Genomic DNA, 22,739 nt, shown 5'->3' on the forward strand with positions numbered 1-22,739 from the left:
TTATAAATAATATTATCGATAAAATTAACAATATTATCAAACAAAAATTTAAGTTAAACTCAAACTGAGTCAATTTAAATATTTAGTTAAATTGAATTAGTTTAGGTTTGTGATTCGAATATAAGATTTTTTTTTATGTTGTTTTAACTAATAATATAAAAAATAATATTTATTTAATAATTATTTGAAATAATTTTCGAACTAGGTCGTGTTATACACCAAGTTTGTGAGTTGGATTGATCTGAACTCTCTTTAATTTATATTATGAGTATAATTTTATGCATAAATAATGATATATAACTATATAATTGAATATTTTTAAATTAAAGATAAAATAATACTCAATTATATGATAACATATAATTATTTATGTAAAAAATTATATTCATTATTTAAGCTTTTAGTACTAGTTTGATTTTAACATTACCCCTACTCTAATTTGAAAAGTAAAGTCACTGTAATGTGGTAGCTTCTTTGAAGATGCAAACAAGTTTATGAAGTATAAAATAAGAAAAAGCAAAAAGGGAAATTACAATGAAGACCCCCCATGTGAATATGTCTCCAAAATCTAAAAGTTTATTTAGTCTCCTCACTTTGAAAAAGAAGAAAAAAAGGTTTTTTTCTCCTTGCACATGAAATTTCCTATTTTATCTCCTTAACAATCATGGAAGATTTTTTTTGTAATTTCAATCATAATATTTTTATTTTTACTATTTGAAGAGTATAGTCTTTGTTATGTGATAGATGTCTCTGGTTTTATTAGATTAATTATCTAATATGTTTGGTTAGAATAATATTTTATTATAAAAAATAAAACATTACTTACAAGGTTATCAAACATAAAGTATTATAAAAATTGATGACTATAAATAATTATTGTTTTTACTAAATATAATAAAATATTATTTTACTCAAATTTTATTAAGTATAATTATTTTAAAATATTATTTATATTATTTGTTATATTAATTAAAAATAAAAGTATTTTTGCCGTAAAAATTAATAATTAAAAATAGAATTATAACTAAATCAAGAGATTAATTTAATAGTCTATTAATACATATGATGAAATTAGTAATCAAATTAAATTTTTTATTATCTGTTTTATAACCATGATTAAAATTTTTTATTACTTATAAATCAAATAAAGTAATGTGTCACATTACAAATGATAATAAAAACTAAACAAAGTAATATGCTATATCACCACTAGTAATAAAAAATTATTAAAATATTTTATTATTTATAAATTAAAAAAATATAAATACTAAATAATAGATTAATATATACTTTTTTACATACTTTTCATATAACTTAATATATTAATATCTAATTAAGTAATTTTAAAATAAGAAAAAAATCTTATTATCCAATAACATGTTATAGTTATACAATTTAATCATAACTAAACATTTATTTATATTTATCTATCTACTACTTCATGACTCTTTATTTTTCACCATATATTAATGAGGTGAGTGGTAATTTCAAGTGTCAAATGAGTTGAATTTGGTAGAACTTTCATTTCATTTTATGTTGTAATGAATTGAGATGATAATTCATCATTCATAGCAAACTTAAAACCATTGTAAACCTTTTCACGAGGCTTTTACCCAATTTATAAATTCGCAAATCATATCATAAATTTGTTACAACAATTTGTTGTAGTAGAAGTACTTATAAACTACAAAAGCAATCAAAATTATATTCAAGTTGAGTTCTATTTGAATATAGATTGATTGAAGTTTGACGTGAATCCATAATTGTTAGTTCAAGATTAAGTTTGTTTGAGTTTATAAAAAACATTGTTTAAGATTATTATAAAAATAAATAATATTATTAATAAGGTAAATAATATTAACACCTTATAAATAATATAATCGAATTGATTAACAATAATATTATATAAGAATTTGAACTAAACTCAAACTAAACTATCAAATTAAAATTTTATTGGGATACAAAACCTTAGGTTGAGATTGGACTTTTGGTTTATTATAATTTTGTGATGTATACTAACAATAATAATACAAGATTAAAAAAAAGTAAGACTAAAATAATAATAATTTGAAGAAAGAAGGTACAATCGCTACCTTTTCTCCCCTCTCGATTCTTCAAGATCAACCATACTAATTAATTAATTAGTATATTTGATAAAATGTCATCAAAAGGAGAAATGCATGCCATGTTTTTCTGGTAGGAGTTTTGGGTTCTGAAAATAATTTAACAGTGTCTGAAATTGTAATTTGTTGTTGATGAGATATGAAAGTAAGAAAAAGGAAGGAAGAAATTGATTTTATCAGGTATTAATTCGAAGAGTACAATCAAAGTCAATGTAATATGGCAGCATCCTAGAAAATGCAAATGAGTTTATAAAAGCAGAAAAAAGAGATTACAGTGGAGACTCGTCACATGAATGATGTTGAATTTACTCAAAGTCTATTTCCATCACAGCAATAAAATTTTTTAATAGATTTTCTCATAAATTAAGAGTTGAATTAAAAATAAGTGGAGTGCCACCAAGAACAAAGAATTGCTTCCATAAATTGAATTTTGTGAAACTTTCATTTCTCTTTATCATCTTTACATTTCTTCTCTTTCAATCATTCAGAAATACTTTCACTCACAAACCTCTCTGAAACCACATCCTTTGATTCCTTCGGTTTGCGCCTTACTTGCCTTGTCACAAACCTCTCCGAAACTAGTTCCCCTGATTTCTTCAGTTCGCACCCTGGTTGCCCTGTTGCTTTCTCTGTTTTACTTTCTTTATTTCAGAATTTTTTTGCCCTATTTCTGGTTCTTTAATTTTTTCTGTTTCAATATTTCTGATTTCTTCAACCGAAAAAAAAAAAAAAACATTTTTGCTTTCAGTTATTTCTTGATTACTAGAAAGAATTATCATTTCTCGTATTTATTGTTAAATATTTTCATTTGCTTTACTTCTCTTCTGTTTTTGATTTCTTCGGTTTGCGCCTTACTTGCCCTGTTACTATCTCTCTTTTACTTTCTTTATTTCAGCTTTCTTTTTGCCCAATTTCTGGTTTTTCTTTTTTTTTAAAAAGAATATCTGTTTCAATATTATTTCTGATTTCTTCCAAAAATAAAAAAACCTTCTTGCATTTGGTTATTTCTCAATTACCAGAAAAAAATCCGTTTCTCTAATTTATTTTTAATTTCGGTAGTTGCATTTTAATTATTTTCATTTTCTTTACTTCTGTTTTTCAAACCTGAAAAAAGTTTTAAAAAATGGTTGATTGTCCCTGTATCGCGAGTGTGGTGAGTCCTGTCCTTCAAGTTGCCGAGTGGTTGGCTGCTCCAATTTGGCGTCCATTTAAGTACTTGTACAACTACACTACCAATTTCAAAAATCTGGAAACGGAAGTTGATAAGTTGAAGCATACAAGAGAAGAAGTTGAGCGTGAGATTATTGCTGCTGAAAGAAATGTGGAAGTGATCAACCAAAATGTTAAGAAGTGGCAGGACAGTGCGCAGGAGATGATTGATAAAGCAGAGCAGTTGATTCAAGAGAAAGAACAGTTCATTCGAGAGAAAGCAAACAACCCGCGTTGTTTCAAGGGATTGTGCTCCAATTTCATCATCCACTACAAACAAAGCAGGAAAGCTTTTAAATTGAAGCGGGATGATATTGATCCACTCCTCCAGCAAGAGAGGGAATTGAGTCCAATTTCCTATCAAACTAATCCACCAGAGATCTGGCTTAAATCTAGTGAAAATTATTTGGCTTTTGAATCAAGAGACACCACTGTGACGAATGTACGGGGTGCTTTAAATGATGAGAATGTGCACATGATTGGTGTTTATGGGATGGGTGGTCTTGGGAAGACCATGCTTGCGCAGGAAATTGGTAGGAAAGCCAACGAGGAAGGGCTCTTTGAGGACATTGTTCTTGTTGAGGTAAAGAAACATACAGTACACAACAATAAGGCTTACTTTATATTGGTTCTGACTGGGTATATATTTTTTTTCCTATCTTGCAGGTGTCAGAATCTCCTAATATACAGAAGATTCAAACAGAAATTGCTGACAACTTGGATTTGAAATTCGAAAACGAAAGTGGAAGGGCAAAGAAGCTATATTCAAGAATGGAGGGCCAGAAAATTCTTTTAATTCTAGATAATATTTGGGAACCTCTAGAATTTGAAAAGATTGGAATTCCTTGCGGAGCTGACCGTGGGAGAAATAAACTTCTATTCACAACAAGAAAGTTAGATGTGTTGGAGAGTATGGGTTCTACAAATAATTTCGGGATGGGTATTTTAAATGAAGAAGAAGCTTGGAACCTATTCGAGAAGATGGCAGGTAAAATGTGCTGTAGAACTTTTATTTGCATGTTTTTTAAATCAACACATTTTAATTATATTTTTTAATTATTTGATGTGTTTTGATGTGAATATTAAAATACCAAATTAATTATAACATGAACAAATTCCAACTTCAAATTTTAATTTCACTTGTGTTCTTGATAAAAAACATTATAATTCATTTTTATTATATTCAAGCTCAAAATTAAGAGTAGATAAAATCCAAGCTGTTTCAAATTGAATATTCAGTACAGATCAAACGAGTCAATTTTACACAAGAGTTTTAGATTAGTAGCTCAATTTAATAATTGACTTATTTATCTATTTAATGCAATTGTTCATCATATCAATGATGTTGTTAATCGCTTTGAATTAGACATTGTTGAGTGTTGACAATGTCAGTGGCTCTCCAATGGCATTGTTCATCAAATTGAACGATCTCCAATCGAACATTATGCCTTTGATCCAAGCTCGAAATCCATCTAGACATCAAATTTTTTTCTTTGATTTTATTGTGTTAATTGTTCTTCTAAAAGTAAGTACTTTTAAATTTTTATTAATAAAGTTTAATTGTGAGTGAAAAAGTGTTATTTATGTTCAACAAGGGTGCAAAAAAGTTTTAAGGTCAAACCTTGGGTGGAACACTAACTTACTCAATGCAGTATTCTGATTCGTGTTTAAAAGCTTAATCAAATTTTGTATAATGTGAAGCCTTTAAACTATTTTGAAGCTTGACTCTAAGGACGGTTACAATTTAATAGATTTTGACCATGAATAAACATAAATTTTTCCACTGAATTTGTGTATGAATAAATAATCTTAAGAACATATTTTTCTCTTGTTTGTTAAATAAAACTATTTTGCATTCAAGATATTAATTCGTATCTTTTTCAAACACTTTGAGAGAGACACTATTTGCCACTTATTATGTTACGAGTGTCTAATTATAGATTTTTTAAAATAAAAATTCAAGAGGAATTATATTTGATATTATAAACTAGAATTCATTTAGATTAAAAAAAATTTGATGGATTTAGTTGGAAAAGATTAAATTCAACATTTATAACTTTTTTTGTTTTTAAATCTAAAGTATGTATGTAAATAAAAAAATACAATTCGTATAATCTTAGATCTCTTTGCAGGAGATATTATTCAAAAACATGGATTGCATTCTCTACAAAAAGATGTATGCAAGGAGTGCGGAGGATTACCTCTTGTCATTAGTGCAATAGCTAAAGCATTAAGAAACAAGAGTGATCCATCTGATTGGAAGTATGCATTACAAGAATTGAAAGGACTTTCAGAAGTAAAGTATACAAGATTCCTTGAAAAGGAGTACACAAAGATCGCCTTGAGTTACAAATATTTAAGTGATGAACTTAAGAAAATGTTTTTAATTTGTAGTCTAATGGAAAATAATACTTCCATTTCAGACTTGTTCAAACATGTTGTGTGCCTGAATATACTTGGCGGAGTTAATTTGACAATGGAAGGTGCACGAAAAAGACTAGATAAATTGGTTCATGACCTCAAAGATGCTTGTTTGTTACTTGATGGGTTCGAAAGCGGCCAATTTGCTATGCATGATGTTATTCGTGATGTTGCCATAGTATTTGCACATGAGGAGTACCATGTGTTTACAACAAGAAATGATGTTGAACGAGATTGGAAGGATAGAGCAAAACTCAAGAAATGCACAAAGATTTCTTTACCTGGTAAAAGTACTAATATTAGTCAACTTTGGCCTTATGATTTGGATTGTCCAAATGATTTGGTTTGTCCAAAGGATTTGGCTTGTCTAGATCTTGACTATTTCTATATGACTGATATGTGGAACTCTTCTTTTGAAATGCCGAAGGGCTTTTTCACGGTGATGCCAAATCTTAGAGTATTGAATTTGGTTCGACTACAACAATTGCCATTGCCATCATCAATTCATCAATTGACAAACCTTCAAACATTGTGTTTAGATGGTAGCAACATTAAATATATTGCTATTATTGGAAAGCTTAAGAATCTAAAGGTCCTTAGCATGCGACATTCTTACATTAAAGAGTTTTCCACGGAAATGGATCAATTAACTTCACTAAGATTGTTAGATTTGAGCGATTGCTATCATTTGAAAGTTATTGCTCCAAATGTGATATTAAAATTATTCAATTTGGAAGAACTTTATTTGAAGGGGTGCCCTATTCAGTGGAAGATTGAAGTACTTGAGGAATTGAAGTGTTTGTCTAAACTCGCCATTGTAGAATTGGATATTCAAGATGACAAGGTTTTGCCTGAAGCCTTATTTTCTAGAGAGCTTGAAAGGTACAAAATATTAGTGGGAAATTGGAGGTACCAATATCTACCAATTGGTGAACACAAGTGTTTGAGGATATTGAAATTGATATTCAATCGTACCATCTACTTGGAAGAATTTTGCGGAATCAAAAATGTTGAACTCTTATGCTTAGTCAAACGTTCAAAAGATGAAGATAATGAGGATAAGGATGAAAGGATGTGGATGATGATGAGGATGATGATGAGCATGAGGATGAGGATGGACGAGGACGAGGGGGAGGGGGAGGGCGAGGGTGAAAGCACACCGATTTTTAACAAAAAGGTTTGATTTACTAGAACTTCTTGTATTTGCCTATTATATATTCTTATTTTCTTTTAGTTTTATTCTCATTTGTTAACATGTAGTTGTAGTATTCTCACTTGCATCTTTTTTACTAGTAACTCAAATTTTCAGATTCAATTCAATTTCATTATCAAGTACTATTCTTTAATTTTTCTCATATGAGTTTTTAAATATTGAAGCAACAATTAACTTTGATTGTAGGTTATCTTTTCTGATTTAAAGGTCTTGGTATTGAAGAATATTATTTCTAGAAAGATTTGGGACAACCAACTTCCATCATCCTCCTTTCAAAATTTGAAAGAATTGATATTGTGGAGATGTACAAGGATAAAATTTGTGTTTCCTTGTAGCATAACCAAAGACCTCAAGCAACTCCAATATCTTGAGATAAAGGCTTGTATTGATTTAGAGGAAATTGTTGCTACAGAAGAAATAACAGAAGCAGCTGCCAGTTTTGTTTTTCCTGAACTAACCTTTTTGAAGCTTGAAAATCTACTGAAACTTGCAACTTTTTATCCTGGAATACATACTTTGGAATGCCCAAAGTTGAAAAGGTTGGAGATGAAAAGTTGTAACAAATTTAAGATATTCAATTCAGAGCCAAGTTCTTTATGCTTGGACTATAAGGTATGAGTATCTAATTTTGTTCCTCTTTGAATGTTTAAAAAACCTTCTTTATACATATAAATTTGAAACAACTGAATTATCCCTCTCCTTTTTTTTTTTTCTCCGTAATGCTTTGTGAGTTGAATATTTGTTTTTCATTAATAGTGAACTTATATAGAAGTAAATTCAACTGATTGTTGATGTTTCCAAGAGACAAAGTAGGCATGTTAAAGGAATTCCAACCCCCTTAATCTTCACTTTTTGAAAATTTTACTGAAATTTATGTAAAGTTTCACAATTAAGATTTTTCAAAATTTTTTTTTAAAGATATATTTAATTTGTAGTTTTTGAAAACAGCTTTTGAACTTTTTAATTTTTATATTGATTTGAAATTTAAAAAATAAATAATTGAAGGCTTCAACTAATAAGCCATTAACTAAACTTTTGTTTTAAGAATATAATTAAAAAGTTGATTGGATTTTGTTTTGATGGTTTTGGAGATCAACCATGCTTGACTTAGTGACTTCTAAAAATTTCATCCCTATTTTTTACAGAAAAATATTAATGAAAAAAAATAAAAATCCTTAATAATAATTAACTTAAAATACATCTTCATAAATAATTAACAAAATTTAATAAACTAAATTATATGTGAATAATAGGAAATTATAATTAATTTCATAATTTATTGTAGTGATAAATTTTTTATTTAATTATTTGTTATATATGCTTATTTACGAAGATGAATTTTTAGTTCAAGTTGTCACTTAAGGAAAAGGTGATAACTTGTTGTACTTTGCTATTATGCTTTTTTATATTCTCTTATGCTTATTCTCATTTGTTAGTTGTAGTATTCAATTATTTGTTATATGCTTATTTTCCTTTTTGCATTTCTTTTTAATTTTTCAAGTGAATTAAATTTCTTTTTTAATTCATGCTTGCATCAATTTCACTAGAAAGTATTGATTTCATTAATTCATGCTTGCTTCTGTAGTTAATATTTTTAGAGACAAAAAAAAAACATTGTTAATATTATGAAATGTCATGATAAATGCATGAGTCAATTATTTCTTTTTAAGATTTTGAAACAACAATTAACTTTGACTGCAGGTTCATTTTGGTGATTTAAAGGTCTTAGAATTGAAGAATCTTCATTTTGAAAAGATTTGCGATAGCCAACTTTCAACTTCTTCTTATCAAAATTTGACACACTTGACCTTATTTGGATGCGATAAAATAAAATATGTGTTTCCTTTATCAATAGCCAAAAACCTCCAACAACTCCAATACCTTGAGTTAACGAGTTGTGAGGTTTTAGAGAGAATTGTTGCTCCAGAAGAAGGAACAGAAGCAACTATCAATTTTTTCTTTCCACAAGTGAGCACAATGAAGCTTCAATATCTACCAGAGTTTACAAATTTATATCCTGGAATACATACTTCAGAATGGCCAAAATTGAAAGAGTTGGTGGTCAAAGATTGTCCTAAATTTAAGATGTTCACTTCAGAGCTAAATTCTCTATGCTTGGACCAAAAGGTACAAGAACCCAATTTTATTCCCTTTTTTGTCTATAAAAATTTTCTATATTATATTACATAAATTCAAAACGATTGACTTAATGGCTTCTACAAATTCCATCCCTATTTCTTACAGAAAAATATTAAAGGAAAAAAATAAAAATCCTCAATAATAATTAACTTAAAATACATCTTCGTAAATAATTAACAAAATTTAATATACTAAATTATATGTGAATGTTATAATTAATTTAATAATTTATTATAGTGATAAACTTTTTTATTGAAAAGATTAAAAATAGTTTTTTTTTTTAAAACCATGTGGGCTAATAGTTTTTCTCCACTTGGCTTGAAATAGTTTTATCTCTCAAATTTTTTAATTAATTTAATAATTTAATAACTTAAAATACATCAAATTGCATATTGACACATCATCATTGATATCTAATTTGGTACTCATTATTAGTGCACATTATATTACTCATTTCAAAATTTTATCAACATGATTTGGTACTGAACAAGAATAAAAATCAGTTTAATTTTGAAACAAATTATATTAGGGTATTTGCCAATTTGATATGTATTGAATTCTTTGTATGTATAAATTTGTAAGAAAAAGGAATAGAAGCGACAAGTTAGCTAAGACATAAATTTTAAAAAATAAATAGTGTATAGATCAAGCAATTCACCGAACAGTTGGTGAACAATAACAACAGCTTCTACAAATTCTAACTGTCTCTCCTTTTTCTTTTTTGATGAAGCTTAGTGAGCTGAATTTTTTTTCATTAATATTGAACTTAAATACTAGAAGAATTCTAACCGCCTCAATCTTCAGTTTTTGAAATTTTTTATTATCATTTATGTAAAATAGATCATTTCAAAATGAGGAAACATGATTAAAAAAAAAACAAAATTAAACAATTAAGATTTTTCAAAAAAAAAATAAAAGATATATTTAATTAGTAGTTTGCGAAAACAGCTTTTGAACTTTTTAATTTTTATATTGATTTTAAATTTAAAAAATAAATAATTGAAGGCTTCAATTAATAAGCCATTAACTAAACTTTTGTTTTAAGAAGATAATTAAAAGGCTGATTGGATTTTGTTTTGATGGTTATGTAGATCAACCATGATTTGGAGTTATTTGTATTAGAGACTCAGAGCATGAGGATTATTTGGAATCGTAATTATAAAGCTCTGGATATCTCAAGTGATGAGTCAGCATATACTCCACTTCCAGTCCTTCAAAGATTTCAAAGTCTGGAAAGGCTCCAACTAGATAAATGTGAATACAAAGAAATTAAGAGTGTATTTGATCTTCCGAATCTTAATGTTCTAGGTATAGTGTGCTGTCACAAATTGGTGAGTCCAGTGCCATCATCACCTTCAACAGCTAGAAGCTTGGTACAGTTGAAAGAATTGTGCTTATCAAATTGTGGAATGCTGGCTGAAATATTAGAAAATAAGAGAGATGTAACAACAATTGAAATTGTTTTTCAAAAATTGACCAAGTTGTCACTTTATCAGTTAAAAAGTCGCACGTGCTTCTGCTCAGGGAATCACTCTCTCAATTTCCCATCATTGAAAGAGTTAATTATTTCAGATTGTCCCAACATAGACACTTTCTTCAGGGAAATCTCAAACGTTTCGGAATTGACTTTGCAATCCAATGAAATAACGCCATTTTTTAACCAAAAGGTTTGATTTATGATAACTTCTTGTACTTTTCTATTATGTATTCTTATATTCTCTTATGCTTAGTCTCATTTGTTAGTTGTAGTGTTCAATTATTTGTTATATATGCTTATTTTCCTTTTTCTTTTCTCAAGTGGATTAAATTTTCAGTTCAATTTTACTAGTAACTATTGATTTCATTCATTCATGCTTGATTCAGTAGTTAATATTTTTAGAGACAAAAAAATACATTGTTAATATTATTGCATGTCATGATAAATCCATAAGATTTTCTCAAGAGTTCTTAAATGTTGAAACAATAATTAACTTTAAATTTTTATATTTAATTAGTAGTTTTTGAAAATAGCTTTTGAACTTTTTAATTTTTATAATGATTTTAAATTTAAAAAATAAATAATTGAAGGCTTCAACTAATAAGGCATTGACTAAACCTTTGTTTTAAGAATGTAATAAAAAAGCTTATTGAATTTTGTTTTGATGGTTTTGTAGATCAACCATGATTGACTCAATGACTTTTAAAAATTTCATCCCTATTTTTTACAGAAAAATATTAAAGGAAAAAAATAAAAATCTTCAATAATAATTAACTTAAAATACATCTTCACAAATAATTAACAAAATTTAGTATACTAAATTATATGTGAATAATAGGAAATTATAATTAATTTCATAATTTATTATAGTGATAAATTTGTTATTTAATTATTTGTTATATATGCTTATTTTTCTTTTTTCCTTTTTCTAGTGCATTAAATTTTTAGTTCAATTTTACTAGTAAGAATTTTTAGTTCAAGTTGTCACGTAACGAAAAGGTGATAACTTGTTGTACTTTGCTATTATGCTTTTTTATATTCTCTTATGCTTATTCTCATTTGTTAGTTGTAGTAGTTAATTATTTGTTATATGCTTATTTTCCTTTTTGCATTTTTTTTAATTTTTCAAGTGAATTAAATTTCTATTTTAATTAATGCTTGCATCAATTTCACTAGAAAGTATTGATTTCATTAATTCATGCTTGCGTCTGTAGTTAATATTTTTAGAGACAAAAAAAAAATACATTGTTAATATTATGGAATGTTATGATAAATGCATGAGTCAGTTATTTCTTTTTAAGATTTTGAAACAACAATTAACTTTGACTGCAGGTTCACTTTCGTGATTTAAAGGTCTTAGAATTGAAGAATATTCGTTTTGAAAAGATTTGGGATAGCCAACTTTCAACTTCTTCTTATCAAAATTTGACACACTTGACCTTATTTGAATGTGATAAAATAAAATATGTGTTCTCTTTGTCAATAGCCAAAAGCCTCCAACAACTCCAATACCTTGAGTTAACGAGTTGTAAGGTTTTAGAGAGAATTGTTACTCCAGAAGAAGGAACAGAAGCAACTATCAATTTTTCCTTTTCGCAGGTAACCAAAGTGAAGCTTCAATATCTACCAGAGTTTATAGATTTCTATCCTGGAATACATACTTCAAAATGGCCGTAATTGAGAGAGTTGGTGGTCAAAAATTGTCCTAAATTTAAGATGTTCACTTCAAAGCCAAATTCTCTATGCTTGGACCAAAAGGTACAAGAATCCAATTTTATTCCCTTTTTTCTCTATAAAAATTTTCTATATTATATTACATAAATTCAAAACAATTGACTTAATGGCTTCTACAAATTCCATCCCTATTTCTTATAGAAAAATATTAAAGGAAAAAAAAATCCTCAATAATAATTAACTTAAAATACATCTTTGTAAATAATTAACAAAATTTAATATACTAAATTATATGTGAATATTATAATTAATTTAATAATTTATTATAGTGATAAACTTTTTTATTGAAAAAATTAAAAATAGTTTTTTTTTAAAAACCATGTGGGCTAATAGTTTTTCTCCGCTTGGCTTGAAATAGTTTTATCTCTCAAATTTTTTAATTAATTTAATAATTTAATAACTTAAAACACATCAAATTGCATGTGACACATCATCATTGTTATCTAATTTGGTACTCATTATTAGTGCACATTATATTACTCATTTCAAAATTTTATCAACATGATTTGGTACTCAACAAGAATAAAAATCAGTTTAATTTTGAAAGAAATTATATTAGGGTATTGCCAATTTGATATGTATTGAATTTTTTGTATGTATTAATTTATATAGGAAAATGTTATAGGTTATAAATCATACATTTTAACTGCCTCTCCTTTTTCTTTTTTAATAAAGCTTAGTGAGCTGAATTTTTTTCATTAATATTGAACTTAAATACTAGAAGAATTCTAGCCGCCTCAATCTTCAGTTTTTGAATATTTTTATTATCATTTATGTAAAATAGATTATTTCAAAATGAGGAAACATGATAAAAAAACAAAATTAAACAATTAAGATTTTTCAAAAAAAAAATTAAAAGACACATTTAATTAGTAGTTTTCGAAAACAGCTTTTGAACTTTTTAATTTTTATATTGATTTTAAATTTAAAAAATAAATAATTGAAGGCTTCAACTAATAAGCCATTAACTAAACTTTTGTTTTAAGAATATATTTAAAAAGCTGATTGGATTTTGCTTTGATGGTTATGTAGATCGACCATGATTTGGAGGAATTTAATTTAAAGACTCAGAGCATAGTGATTAGTTGGAATCGTGAAAATAAAGCTCTGGAAATCTCAAGTGATGAGTCAGCATATATTCCACTTCCAGTCCTTCAAAGATTTCAAAGTCTGAAAGAGCTCCAACTATATGAATGTGAATACAAAGAAATTAAGAGTGTAATTGATCTTCCGAATCTTAATGTTCTACATGTACAGAAGTGTAGCAAATTGGTGAGTCTAGTGCCATCATCAACTTCTTTGCAGAATCTCGAAGTTCTCATGGTAAGTGGTTGCAATGAGTTAGTTAACTTAACAACACTTTCAACAACTAGAAGCTTGGTGCAGTTGAAAGAATTGAACATATCAAATTGTAGAATGCTGACTGAAATATTAGAAGATGAGGGAGATGCAGCAACATGTACAGAAATTGTTTTTAACAATTTGAATAAGTTGTCACTTAACTTTTTAAATAAAAAGTCTCACAAGTTTTTGCTCTGGGAATTACTCCTTTAGTTTTCCATCTTTAGAAGAGTTAATTATAGAAGATTGCCCCAATTTGGAGATTTTTTGTCAAGGAAGCATATGCGCACCAAAGTTAGACAGAGTCATTTACAAGTTTGAAAATAAGAATGTGAGAGGTGTAGAGATCTGGGATAATGACTTGAATACAACTGTACAACAAGAATACAAAAAACAGGTATTTATTTAATTAATTAGTTTAAATTTGAGTAATTTTAAAGAATATTATATTTTCAATGTTAATTATAATTAATTGTGTTTTTAACAATATTGACCTTGAACCGCATAAAAGAATTTGTGTATATGGTGAGCATTATTGTTGAACTAGTGGCCACCACACACTTTCGCACATCTCTTCACTTCTAGGATACAACTAGCTTTCTTTATATTTTTCTAAGAAATTTCTAACAACTATAAAAATTATATTTTTTTCTCCTTGGTTCATGTTAAACATATTTAACATTATTAACTTTAATTTGATTGACATGATTTTTTTTAGGTTGGCTCCTTTGGGAAGGAATTGACATTAAGTACATACAGAGAAACTACAATGTTATAGTTAATGTATTGTTATAGTTAAAATAAATTTATTATAAATGTTTTTAAAGTATTGAGGTGGTTGTTAAGAAAATCCCTCATTTTCTTGTATCACATAAAAAAAAAAGAAGAAAGGAACTAGTGGCCACCACACAGTTTCACACCCCTCTCCACTATTACGATGCAACTAGCTTCCTCTATATTTTTCTAAAAAATTTCTAACGGCCATCAAATTCTTTTTTTTTTTTTAATCCTTGGTTCCTGTTAAAATTATTATAGGTTTTGAAGGGAAATATTGGCTTTAATTTATTGATATTATTTTTCTTTAATTTGGCTCCTTTTAGAAGGAATTGACAGGATCGTCAGAGGAGAAGAAGGGGACTAGAACCTGATGACAGGCATGGAAGATGAAGAAGAAAGCAGCAATGGATGTCCTCCGAGGAAGAAGCTCCGTCTCTCCAAAGAATAATCTCGTCTTCTTAAAGGAAGTTTCAGGCAAAACCATACCCCGTTATAACTTCACCCTTTCTCTCTTTTTTCTTTCTTTCTTTAACTCAAACTCAGTTTTGTCTCTGTTTTCTTTAGGGATAATAGGGGAAAAGTTTCCTTCAATGGGCACCGATTGAATGAGTTTGTTCCCCAAAAAACGTTAGCTTATATAAGCCAAGAGGATCTGCATATTACTGTGATGACTGAGTGAAACACTTGAATTTGCGGCCCAATGTCTTCATGTTGGAAACCAAGGAAGTAGGTTTCCTTAAATTTAATTCAATGAAGTTTTAATCATAGCCACCTAATCAATTCTCACGAGTAGTTGATAGGTACAGAGCTATTTTTGTTTCTGCTTGTGTAGATATGATGATGGAAGTCAGTAAAAGAGAGGAGACAGGCACTGTTCCAGATCCAGATGTAGATACTTACATGAAGGTGTCTTCAGCATACTTATCTTGTTTATATCAGATGTATTGTTCTATATGCAATTGTTGTGTTTACAAGTATGTTGTATCCTTTCATACATAAATGCCTTTCTATTTAATTTCATCTTATTTATCAATTCGTTATGTTGCAACAACTGTTTTTTAATCAATCAGTGCACCTATATTGAATGCTTATCATCAAGTATTCTCCAAAATGACAGTATATTGAATTTTTAGGATTAACTTTGTAAATTTTTTGTAGAAACGTAAAAGAAGATGATTACATACTCAAGATATTAATTCCTAAACAATATGTTTAAATTCACCTTTTAAATCATTTAAAAGTGGTGGCTGCAGAAAGCTTCTCACTTTCTGGTGGCTGAGGTTCTGATATTTAATTGATTGCTGTGATTTTAGGTTCTTCTGTCAGTTCATTCTACTTTTTGTAGTGCACCTTGCCTTTATATCCATGTTACGGTTTTTGGCATTAGTCTGCCAAACTCTGGCTGCTGCTATGAGGGCTGGTGTTTTTGCTTTATAGTAGTCCTAATTTTTGGTGGTTTCGTTATCAGACATGGTTAGACTATTTGGACCTTATCCAATTTGATTTCAAGATCATCTTCGAAAAGGATAAACTTGTGCTATGTCATTGGTTGCAGCCTCAATGCTAGGGTGGTTGAAGTGGGATTTTTGGGTTTCCCCTTTTTCATATGGAAAGATAGGCGTTTCAGTAAATAAATTTTTTGCTCCTTAGTGGCAAAAGGTGAGCTCTCATGGGAACACTTATTGGTTCCTCTAATCAAGAAAATTATGCAACAATCTTGTCAGCTGATGAAATTATTTCTTATATTTATAGACAGATTGTAGTTTTACCAATGGTAGTGTTTGTGCTGCCCAAAAACACTACAATTGGGTACTTGAAAGCCATGGATTATTAAACTTTAATAAATTTAATTTCAAATAAATCACTGTTAGTCTTGCGTTATGTGAACAAATATAATTTAAAAGGGAATTGATATACTTTTGATTCATTGTGCCAATATCTTAAACCGATTGAAGTGATCATGACATATTAAAACTAACATTATTCTTATTCATTAGAAGAGAAGTAATTTGGTTTTTTTTAATATAACAATTTAAACCCATATTTGCATAATGGTACTCCAATTTTTTCCTTTGTGTTATCAGGCAAGATCGAGCAAAGGCTGTTGAGATTCTTGTCAAGGACCTTAAGGTTTTTGCATCTTTCAACGGAGATCTTTTCAAAGGGATTACTCAGCTCCTTACTCTTGATAACATTAGGTGACTACACCACCTTTCTTTTTAATTGGTATGTTATGCTATGAAATTTTTTACTTGATCTTTTCTGTTGGCAATTTGTGGTCAGACAAAATGAGCATCTTTCCAAGTGTGGAGACACAAAATCGGCTTGTAATATTATGCTTGTAGAACTCAAAAAGCTAATTGAAGCAAACCCCCTGTTTCGTGACAAGCTTATACATTCCCAGTGTTCAAAAGTTCACGTCTGAGGACATTACTAAACCAGAGGTTATTCTTGAATCTTTTCATAGCATTTAATTTCTTATTTGTGCCATTGTCCTGCAGTGAGGTTTTTTGGTAAAAACAAAAAAACCTTTCAAAATCATTGACTTTTGTTTGTAAACATTTCTTCTTAAACTTATTTCAAAACAATACTGTTAGGACTAATGTATACATATCACGCAGGAAGAAACACACTAAAGAGAGGAAACCAAAAGGTGACAGCAGATGGGGACAGGTGTCACCCCAGCAGACTCTAAGGCCTTCAGAACCAACAAAGCACAGCAGGTCACAGACAGCAGCTACAGAAACGGTTAAAGGAATGGTCACAGACAACAGCTAGAGAAACGGTTAAAGGAATATAAAAAGAGAATGAGCGTCAGGGAGAGGGGGAGTAGAAAAATATATGAGAAGAGAAGAGGAGAATTGAGGGGGGAGCAGACCTTTTGTAGGCTCTGCAGGCTATTTACTTATTGTTAAGTTTATTTTATGTAATTTGGTTTTCCAGAGTAGTATTAAGGAATTATTTCTGTAATCAGAAGAGATTGCTTATCTTTATTTGGGAATGTTGACAGACTTTCATATTTTCATTGAACTAAACATACAACGTTCATTGTTACACATTTGAGGATAATGGCTCTCCTCTGAATCTATTTTCTCTATTCTGATTTCTTCTTTTTATTACTTTGTCTTGAGTCCTGAGTTCCGGAGATAGTGCTCGCCCATTACGGACCTTTAGACTGTGAGGCTACTGTTGTGAACATCTACCCACGGAAGTTGAAGGAGGGCTCGTTACTGCTACTAAGCTCCCTTCAGTTACCTAACAAATATATACGTTGCCTTCATAAGTTCAATTGATTAAAAATGTATGAATCACTATGTCCCACCCAAACTTTGCTTTTCCACTTTTTAAGTTAGAAAATTTAATTTTCCCACTTATATGCCATTTTTCATAAAAAGTTAACGATTAAAACTATTTTCTCAAATGGATACCACTTCCTTCAAATGCAACAACTCCTGAAGCCTTGCTTTTGATCCCACCAGCACAGGCCCCTACTTCAGTGTCTCCTATGTTTGAATTCTCAAATATGGCAACTTCCTTTCATCTTGCTCTTGTTTAATTATCATTGTTTTTCCACACTAACAGAAGTTTAATGTCATTGTAGAAGATTCTTCGGACTTTTGTCGTCATCAGAATTCTATCTGTACCCAATGTTGATCAATGCTCATGTTTGTTATTAAATTTTTTTGTTGTTGATGTAAAAGGTGATCAAGGAGTGAGTCGAATGGAGGATTCTCAAACGTAAACAAAGATCGTCAGGAGGAGGAGAAGAGGACTGGAACCTGATGATGAGTATGGAAGATGAGGAAGAAAGCAGCAATAGATGTCCTCCGAGGAAGAAGTTCTGTCTCTCCAAAGAATAATCTCGTCTTCTCAAAGAAAGTTTCAGGCAAAACCATACCCCGTTATAACTTCACCCTTTCTCTTTTTTTCCTTTCTTTCTTTAACTCATAAAACACCCTCTCCTTACAATAAATGTTCTACTTTTAACGTCTTGATTGCCTAATTTACTCAGTTCTGCTTCTGTTTTCTTCAGCTATTTTACTTCTCTATAATATTTGTGTGCTATCTTAGTTTAATTTCCTAATATACCCAATTTTGTCTCTGTTTTCTTCATGGGTAATAGGGGAAAAGTTTCCTTCGATGGTCACCGGTTGGATGAGTTTGTTCCCCAGAAAATGTCAGCTTATATAAGCCAAGAAGATCTGCATATTGCTGTGATGACTGAGGGAAACACTTGAATTTGCTGCCCAATGTCTCGGTGTTGGAAACCGCAGAAGTAGGCTTCCCTAAATTTAATACAATGAAGTTTTAATCAGAGCCACCTTATCAATTCTCACGGGTAGTTGTAAGGTACAGAGCTATTTTTTATTTTTCTGCTTGTGCAGATATGATGATGGAAGTCAGTAAAAGAGATGAGCCAGGCACTGTTCCGGATCCAGATGTAGATACTTACACAAAGGTATCTTCAGCATACTTATCTTGTATATATAAGATGTATTGTTGTATATGCTGTTGCTACATGTATGAAATATTCATGGCATGGACATGCGTTACTACATCATTGGGTACAGTCCTAAGGTCGAGAGGAAAGTTTTAATTGCAATGGCTGTGTTTACAAGTACATTGTATCCTTTCATACTTAAATACCTTTCTATTTAATTTCATCTTATTTATCGATTCGTTATGTTGCAACAACTGTTTTTTGATCAGTCAGTGCACTTATATCCAATGCTTATCATCAAGTATTCTCCAAAATGACAGTATACTGAATACTTAGGATTAGCTTTGTAAATTTTTTGTGGAAACCTAAAAGAAGATGATTACATACTCAGGATATAAATTCCTAAACAATATGTTTAAATTCACTTTTTAAATCATTCAAAAGTGGTGGCTGCAGAAAGCTTCTCACTTTCTGGTGGCTGAGGTTCTGATGTCTAATTGATTGCTGTGATTTTAGGTTCTTCTGTCAGTTCATTCTACTTTTTGTAGTGCACCTTGCCTTTATATCCACGTTACGGTTGTTGGCACCAATCTGCCAGACTCTGGCTGCTGCTATGATAGCTGGTGCTTTTGCATTATACTAGTCCTAATTTTTGGTGGTTTCATCATCGCACATAGTTAGACTATTTGGACCTCATTCAATTTGATTTCAAAATCATCTTCAAAAAGGATAAACTTGTGCTATGTCATTGGTTGCAACCTTCATGCCAGGGTGGTTGAGGTGGGATTTTCGGGTTTCCCCTCTTTCATATGGAGAGATAGGCCTTTCACTAAATGAATTTCTCGCTTCTCAGTGGCAAAAGGTGAGCTCTCATAGGAACACTTTTTAGTTCCTCTAATCAAGAAAATTATGCAACAATCTTGTCAGCTAATGAAACTATTTCTCATATGTATAGCCAGATAGTAGTTTTACCAATGGTAGCATTTGTGCTGCCTAGAAACACTACCATTGGGTACTTGAAAGCCATGGATTATTAAACTTTGATGAATCTTATTTCTGGCTAGCATTGGGCGCCTTGTTTGGCATGGCTTTACTTTTCGACATTGGCTTTATCTTGACCTTAAGTTTGTTGAAGCGTAAGTTCATCTTGTTATCACATATTAACTTAAGAAGAAACAATGCTACTCAAGTTTGCTCACCCGGTAAAATTCAAATGCAGCCCCCTGATCATCTTGTGTGATGATTTTGCAAGAAAAGTTGGGCAAGATTCAAGGAGGTCAGGATTCCGTTGATGGTAAACTTATGAAAGAAAAGTCTAGAAATACTCCCACAAAGGTGAATTTAATTTCTTACTTTCAATTCAGATTTTTATCCATTTTTGTTTTGGTTGTCTTTGTTTCACTTTAATGTTTGACATTATCTTTTTTGGGGTCTTATCTTATTTAGCGGCAGGATGGTCTTACCTTTTGAATCCCTATCAGTAGCATTTCAGTATATGAAGTATTTGTTGACATCCCTGCGATACTCCTCAATAGCCATTCTGCATTCAAAAACAATTATTTCCATTGCATGATATTTTAAGGCATCAGATCTCATACAGTCATTTTTGCATGTTTTATGTATAATTTGCATTTTACTTCCCTTTGGTTTTAGGAGAAGAAGAAATTCCCAACTGCTTTGTGATATTCTGTTGGATTAAGGCTTGATGTGCTTACAGCCTTGATGGGTGTTAGTGAAGCTGGAAAATCCACTCTTCTATGTTTTGGCCATACGATGTTGTATTGATAACAGACTTGTTCTTCTTGCTTTAATCTCTCATGAATCAATCAGTAAGGGTTTGTTAGTACTGAAAGCTCTGTGCTCATTCTCCTAGAAAACTGAACTGAGGTAGTCCACTTGTCATGAATTGACTAATTTGTGTTTGTTTGTTTGATTGATTGATTTTCAAAAGCCTAGATTTAGAGTGACCTGGATTACCAACCTGGGCACTCAGAGAATGTATATAAACAAATGAAAGCTCTTTTCTTATATTCATTCAATGAAATCATTAATGAGGTGGTAATTTGTTAGGTCTCCAATCATGCACGTGTACAAGAGGAAAAGCAAAGGAATTAAACAAAGGAAGATCTCAGGCACATCATCAGGAGAAAACAACAAACAATGAGGAAGCAATTCAGAAGACAACAAAGAGGCAAAATCAGGGCAGATAATGGCAGTTGAAATCAAGGCACAAATAAAATAAACTGAAATCAAGGCCGGACAACCAGACCAAGATTGAGAGAACAAAGCCAAAACAGACTATAAAAAGAGAAGATCAGATGAAGAAGAGGCAAGCAAGAATTCAATAATTCTTTAAGGGGGTTTTACAGCCAAAAAAGAGAGGGGGCTGGCACCTCTACTGCAAGTATATTTCTAGTTCTTATTACTATTTTCTGTAAGAGAATAGACACTTGTAGTGTGAAGCTTCATCAAAAAAATTCTGTGCATGTGTATTTACACATTCTGTGGTTCTCTATCTGTAATTTTCGATCAAAGTGGTATCAGCCCACACTGGGGGCTGGGTTATGGTGAACACCCCATATGGATTCTAGGCTGGATCAAGTGGTGACAGATTAGTTGGAGGTTGAAATTCGATCTCTAGTAGAGGGACTTAGTGAGATGAAAGACCTGTTAATAATAATCTTTCAGAGCAACCAACAACAACATAGAGACAAAATTTAGATGGTAACAGTTAACAATCCAAGGAGAAATCGGAGAACCAAGCAATGGGAGAACAAGGGCAAAGGATGCTGATGTAAGGCAGAATCATCAGAAAGAGGGGAATTAAGGTTGATGATAGATGAAAATTTGTTGTTGTGAAATGTGTGGATATTTGAACAATAGATTCTGTGGATATTTGAACAATAGATTCAACGTCTAGAATTGCCTCCTTTTTTGGTGAAGTTTCCCGTCAGGTGGATTTTTTGGGCAGAATGATGATTCGTTGTGAATTGAATGAGAGAAAGGGAGAAGGTGCCAGCAATCACAATCTGCATGAATGATTGGCCTTGTTTTGGTTACAGTGGATGGAATCCTGGAATCTCATGACAAAATTCATGATCGGGCATAATCATTCAACTTCGAGAGAGTGAACGGGTCCATGGTAGGATACTGGTATAGACCAGTTTTTTTCTTGTTTGCACATTTTTTCTGCAGCAATAATTCTTGTGATACAGTGAGACTAATAATTGAGTTTCTATAGTTATTGAAAAGGGCAATTAATGTAGGGAAAATAAGCTCACAGATGCAAGTTTGTGAATGAGTATTTAGCCTACAATGTTTATATCTGCTGTCATTTCCCCTTTTTCTGGGTAAATTAGTTTAAATTTGGAAGAACAGTGAGAAGCTGAAGCTGCTTGCCTGAGTTGATCAGGTTTTTTTGTGTAATGTTCTGTTAACATAAGAAGAAAGGTCACTCCCATGTCTGTGTTTTCAGATGACAAATAATTTCCTTATTTCACTTTAAATACACTAAGGTTTTGCTTCAAAGCTTGCCCTGTATTTTCTTAATATCATTTCTCTTTCCGTACAATTTCAGCTATAATACGTCATTGTACAAATGCAGTTTACAAGCTTTTAGCTGTACAATTCTACAAGTTTTATGTTGATGTATTGGTACAAGGATATATTGTAGCAAAACTCCATGCATGCCGATGATTTTAGCAGTTATGCCACATGAGTTATACTTGTTTTCTTCAGAACAAAGCCTGTCTGTTTCTCAAGGCATCGACATTTTGATACACTGCTTTAGAGAACACTTATTCTGCAGGTTCAAAATTTTCTTGTATTTCGTCTTTACCAATACTTGATCTGAAAGAGCAGTGA

The 22,739-nt window shown here is 30.4% G+C and overlaps 1 protein-coding gene across 11 annotated transcripts; it reads left to right on the forward strand.

The window, feature by feature from the left end:
* The first annotated feature begins 2,410 nt into the window (after positions 1 to 2,410).
* LOC123205126 (probable disease resistance protein At4g27220) lies at positions 2,411 to 22,167 on the forward strand. Of its 11 annotated transcripts, XM_044621974.1 has the most exons (19): positions 2,411 to 3,915; positions 3,999 to 4,320; positions 5,465 to 6,930; positions 7,153 to 7,578; positions 8,668 to 9,093; positions 13,349 to 13,639; positions 14,758 to 14,908; positions 14,999 to 15,160; positions 15,267 to 15,340; positions 15,990 to 16,093; positions 16,519 to 16,632; positions 16,718 to 16,878; positions 18,136 to 18,335; positions 18,558 to 18,893; positions 19,646 to 19,737; positions 19,831 to 20,011; positions 20,095 to 20,210; positions 20,529 to 20,762; positions 20,946 to 22,167. In XM_044621974.1, the coding sequence occupies exons 1-7, from the start codon at positions 3,247 to 3,249 to the stop codon at positions 14,803 to 14,805; spliced, it is 3,648 nt and encodes a 1,215-aa protein (XP_044477909.1). In that variant the 5' UTR covers positions 2,411 to 3,246; the 3' UTR covers positions 14,806 to 14,908; positions 14,999 to 15,160; positions 15,267 to 15,340; positions 15,990 to 16,093; positions 16,519 to 16,632; positions 16,718 to 16,878; positions 18,136 to 18,335; positions 18,558 to 18,893; positions 19,646 to 19,737; positions 19,831 to 20,011; positions 20,095 to 20,210; positions 20,529 to 20,762; positions 20,946 to 22,167. The 11 variants fall into 11 exon arrangements, with proteins under 11 accessions (XP_044477909.1, XP_044477906.1, XP_044477904.1 ...); XM_044621971.1 differs by having other exon boundaries at positions 13,349 to 14,054; positions 14,758 to 15,160; positions 15,241 to 15,340; XM_044621969.1 differs by having other exon boundaries at positions 13,349 to 14,054; positions 14,758 to 15,160; positions 15,903 to 16,093.
* Positions 22,168 to 22,739: the final 572 nt, after the last annotated feature.

The sequence above is a fragment of the Mangifera indica genome, unplaced genomic scaffold, assembly GCF_011075055.1.
Source record: "Mangifera indica cultivar Alphonso unplaced genomic scaffold, CATAS_Mindica_2.1 Un_0002, whole genome shotgun sequence".
Lineage (NCBI taxonomy): Eukaryota > Viridiplantae > Streptophyta > Magnoliopsida > Sapindales > Anacardiaceae > Mangifera > Mangifera indica.

Excerpts from the sequence above, each read along its gene's own strand:
- LOC123205126 (XM_044621966.1), top strand. The coding sequence starts at position 3,247 with ATGGTTGATTGTCCCTGTATCGCGAGTGTGGTGAGTCCTGTCCTTCAA. Across the intron at positions 3,916-3,998 it reads AGGACATTGTTCTTGTTGAG|GTGTCAGAATCTCCTAATAT; the intron begins GTAAAGAAACAT and ends CCTATCTTGCAG. Across the intron at positions 10,773-11,914 it reads CGCCATTTTTTAACCAAAAG|GTTCACTTTCGTGATTTAAA; the intron begins GTTTGATTTATG and ends CTTTGACTGCAG.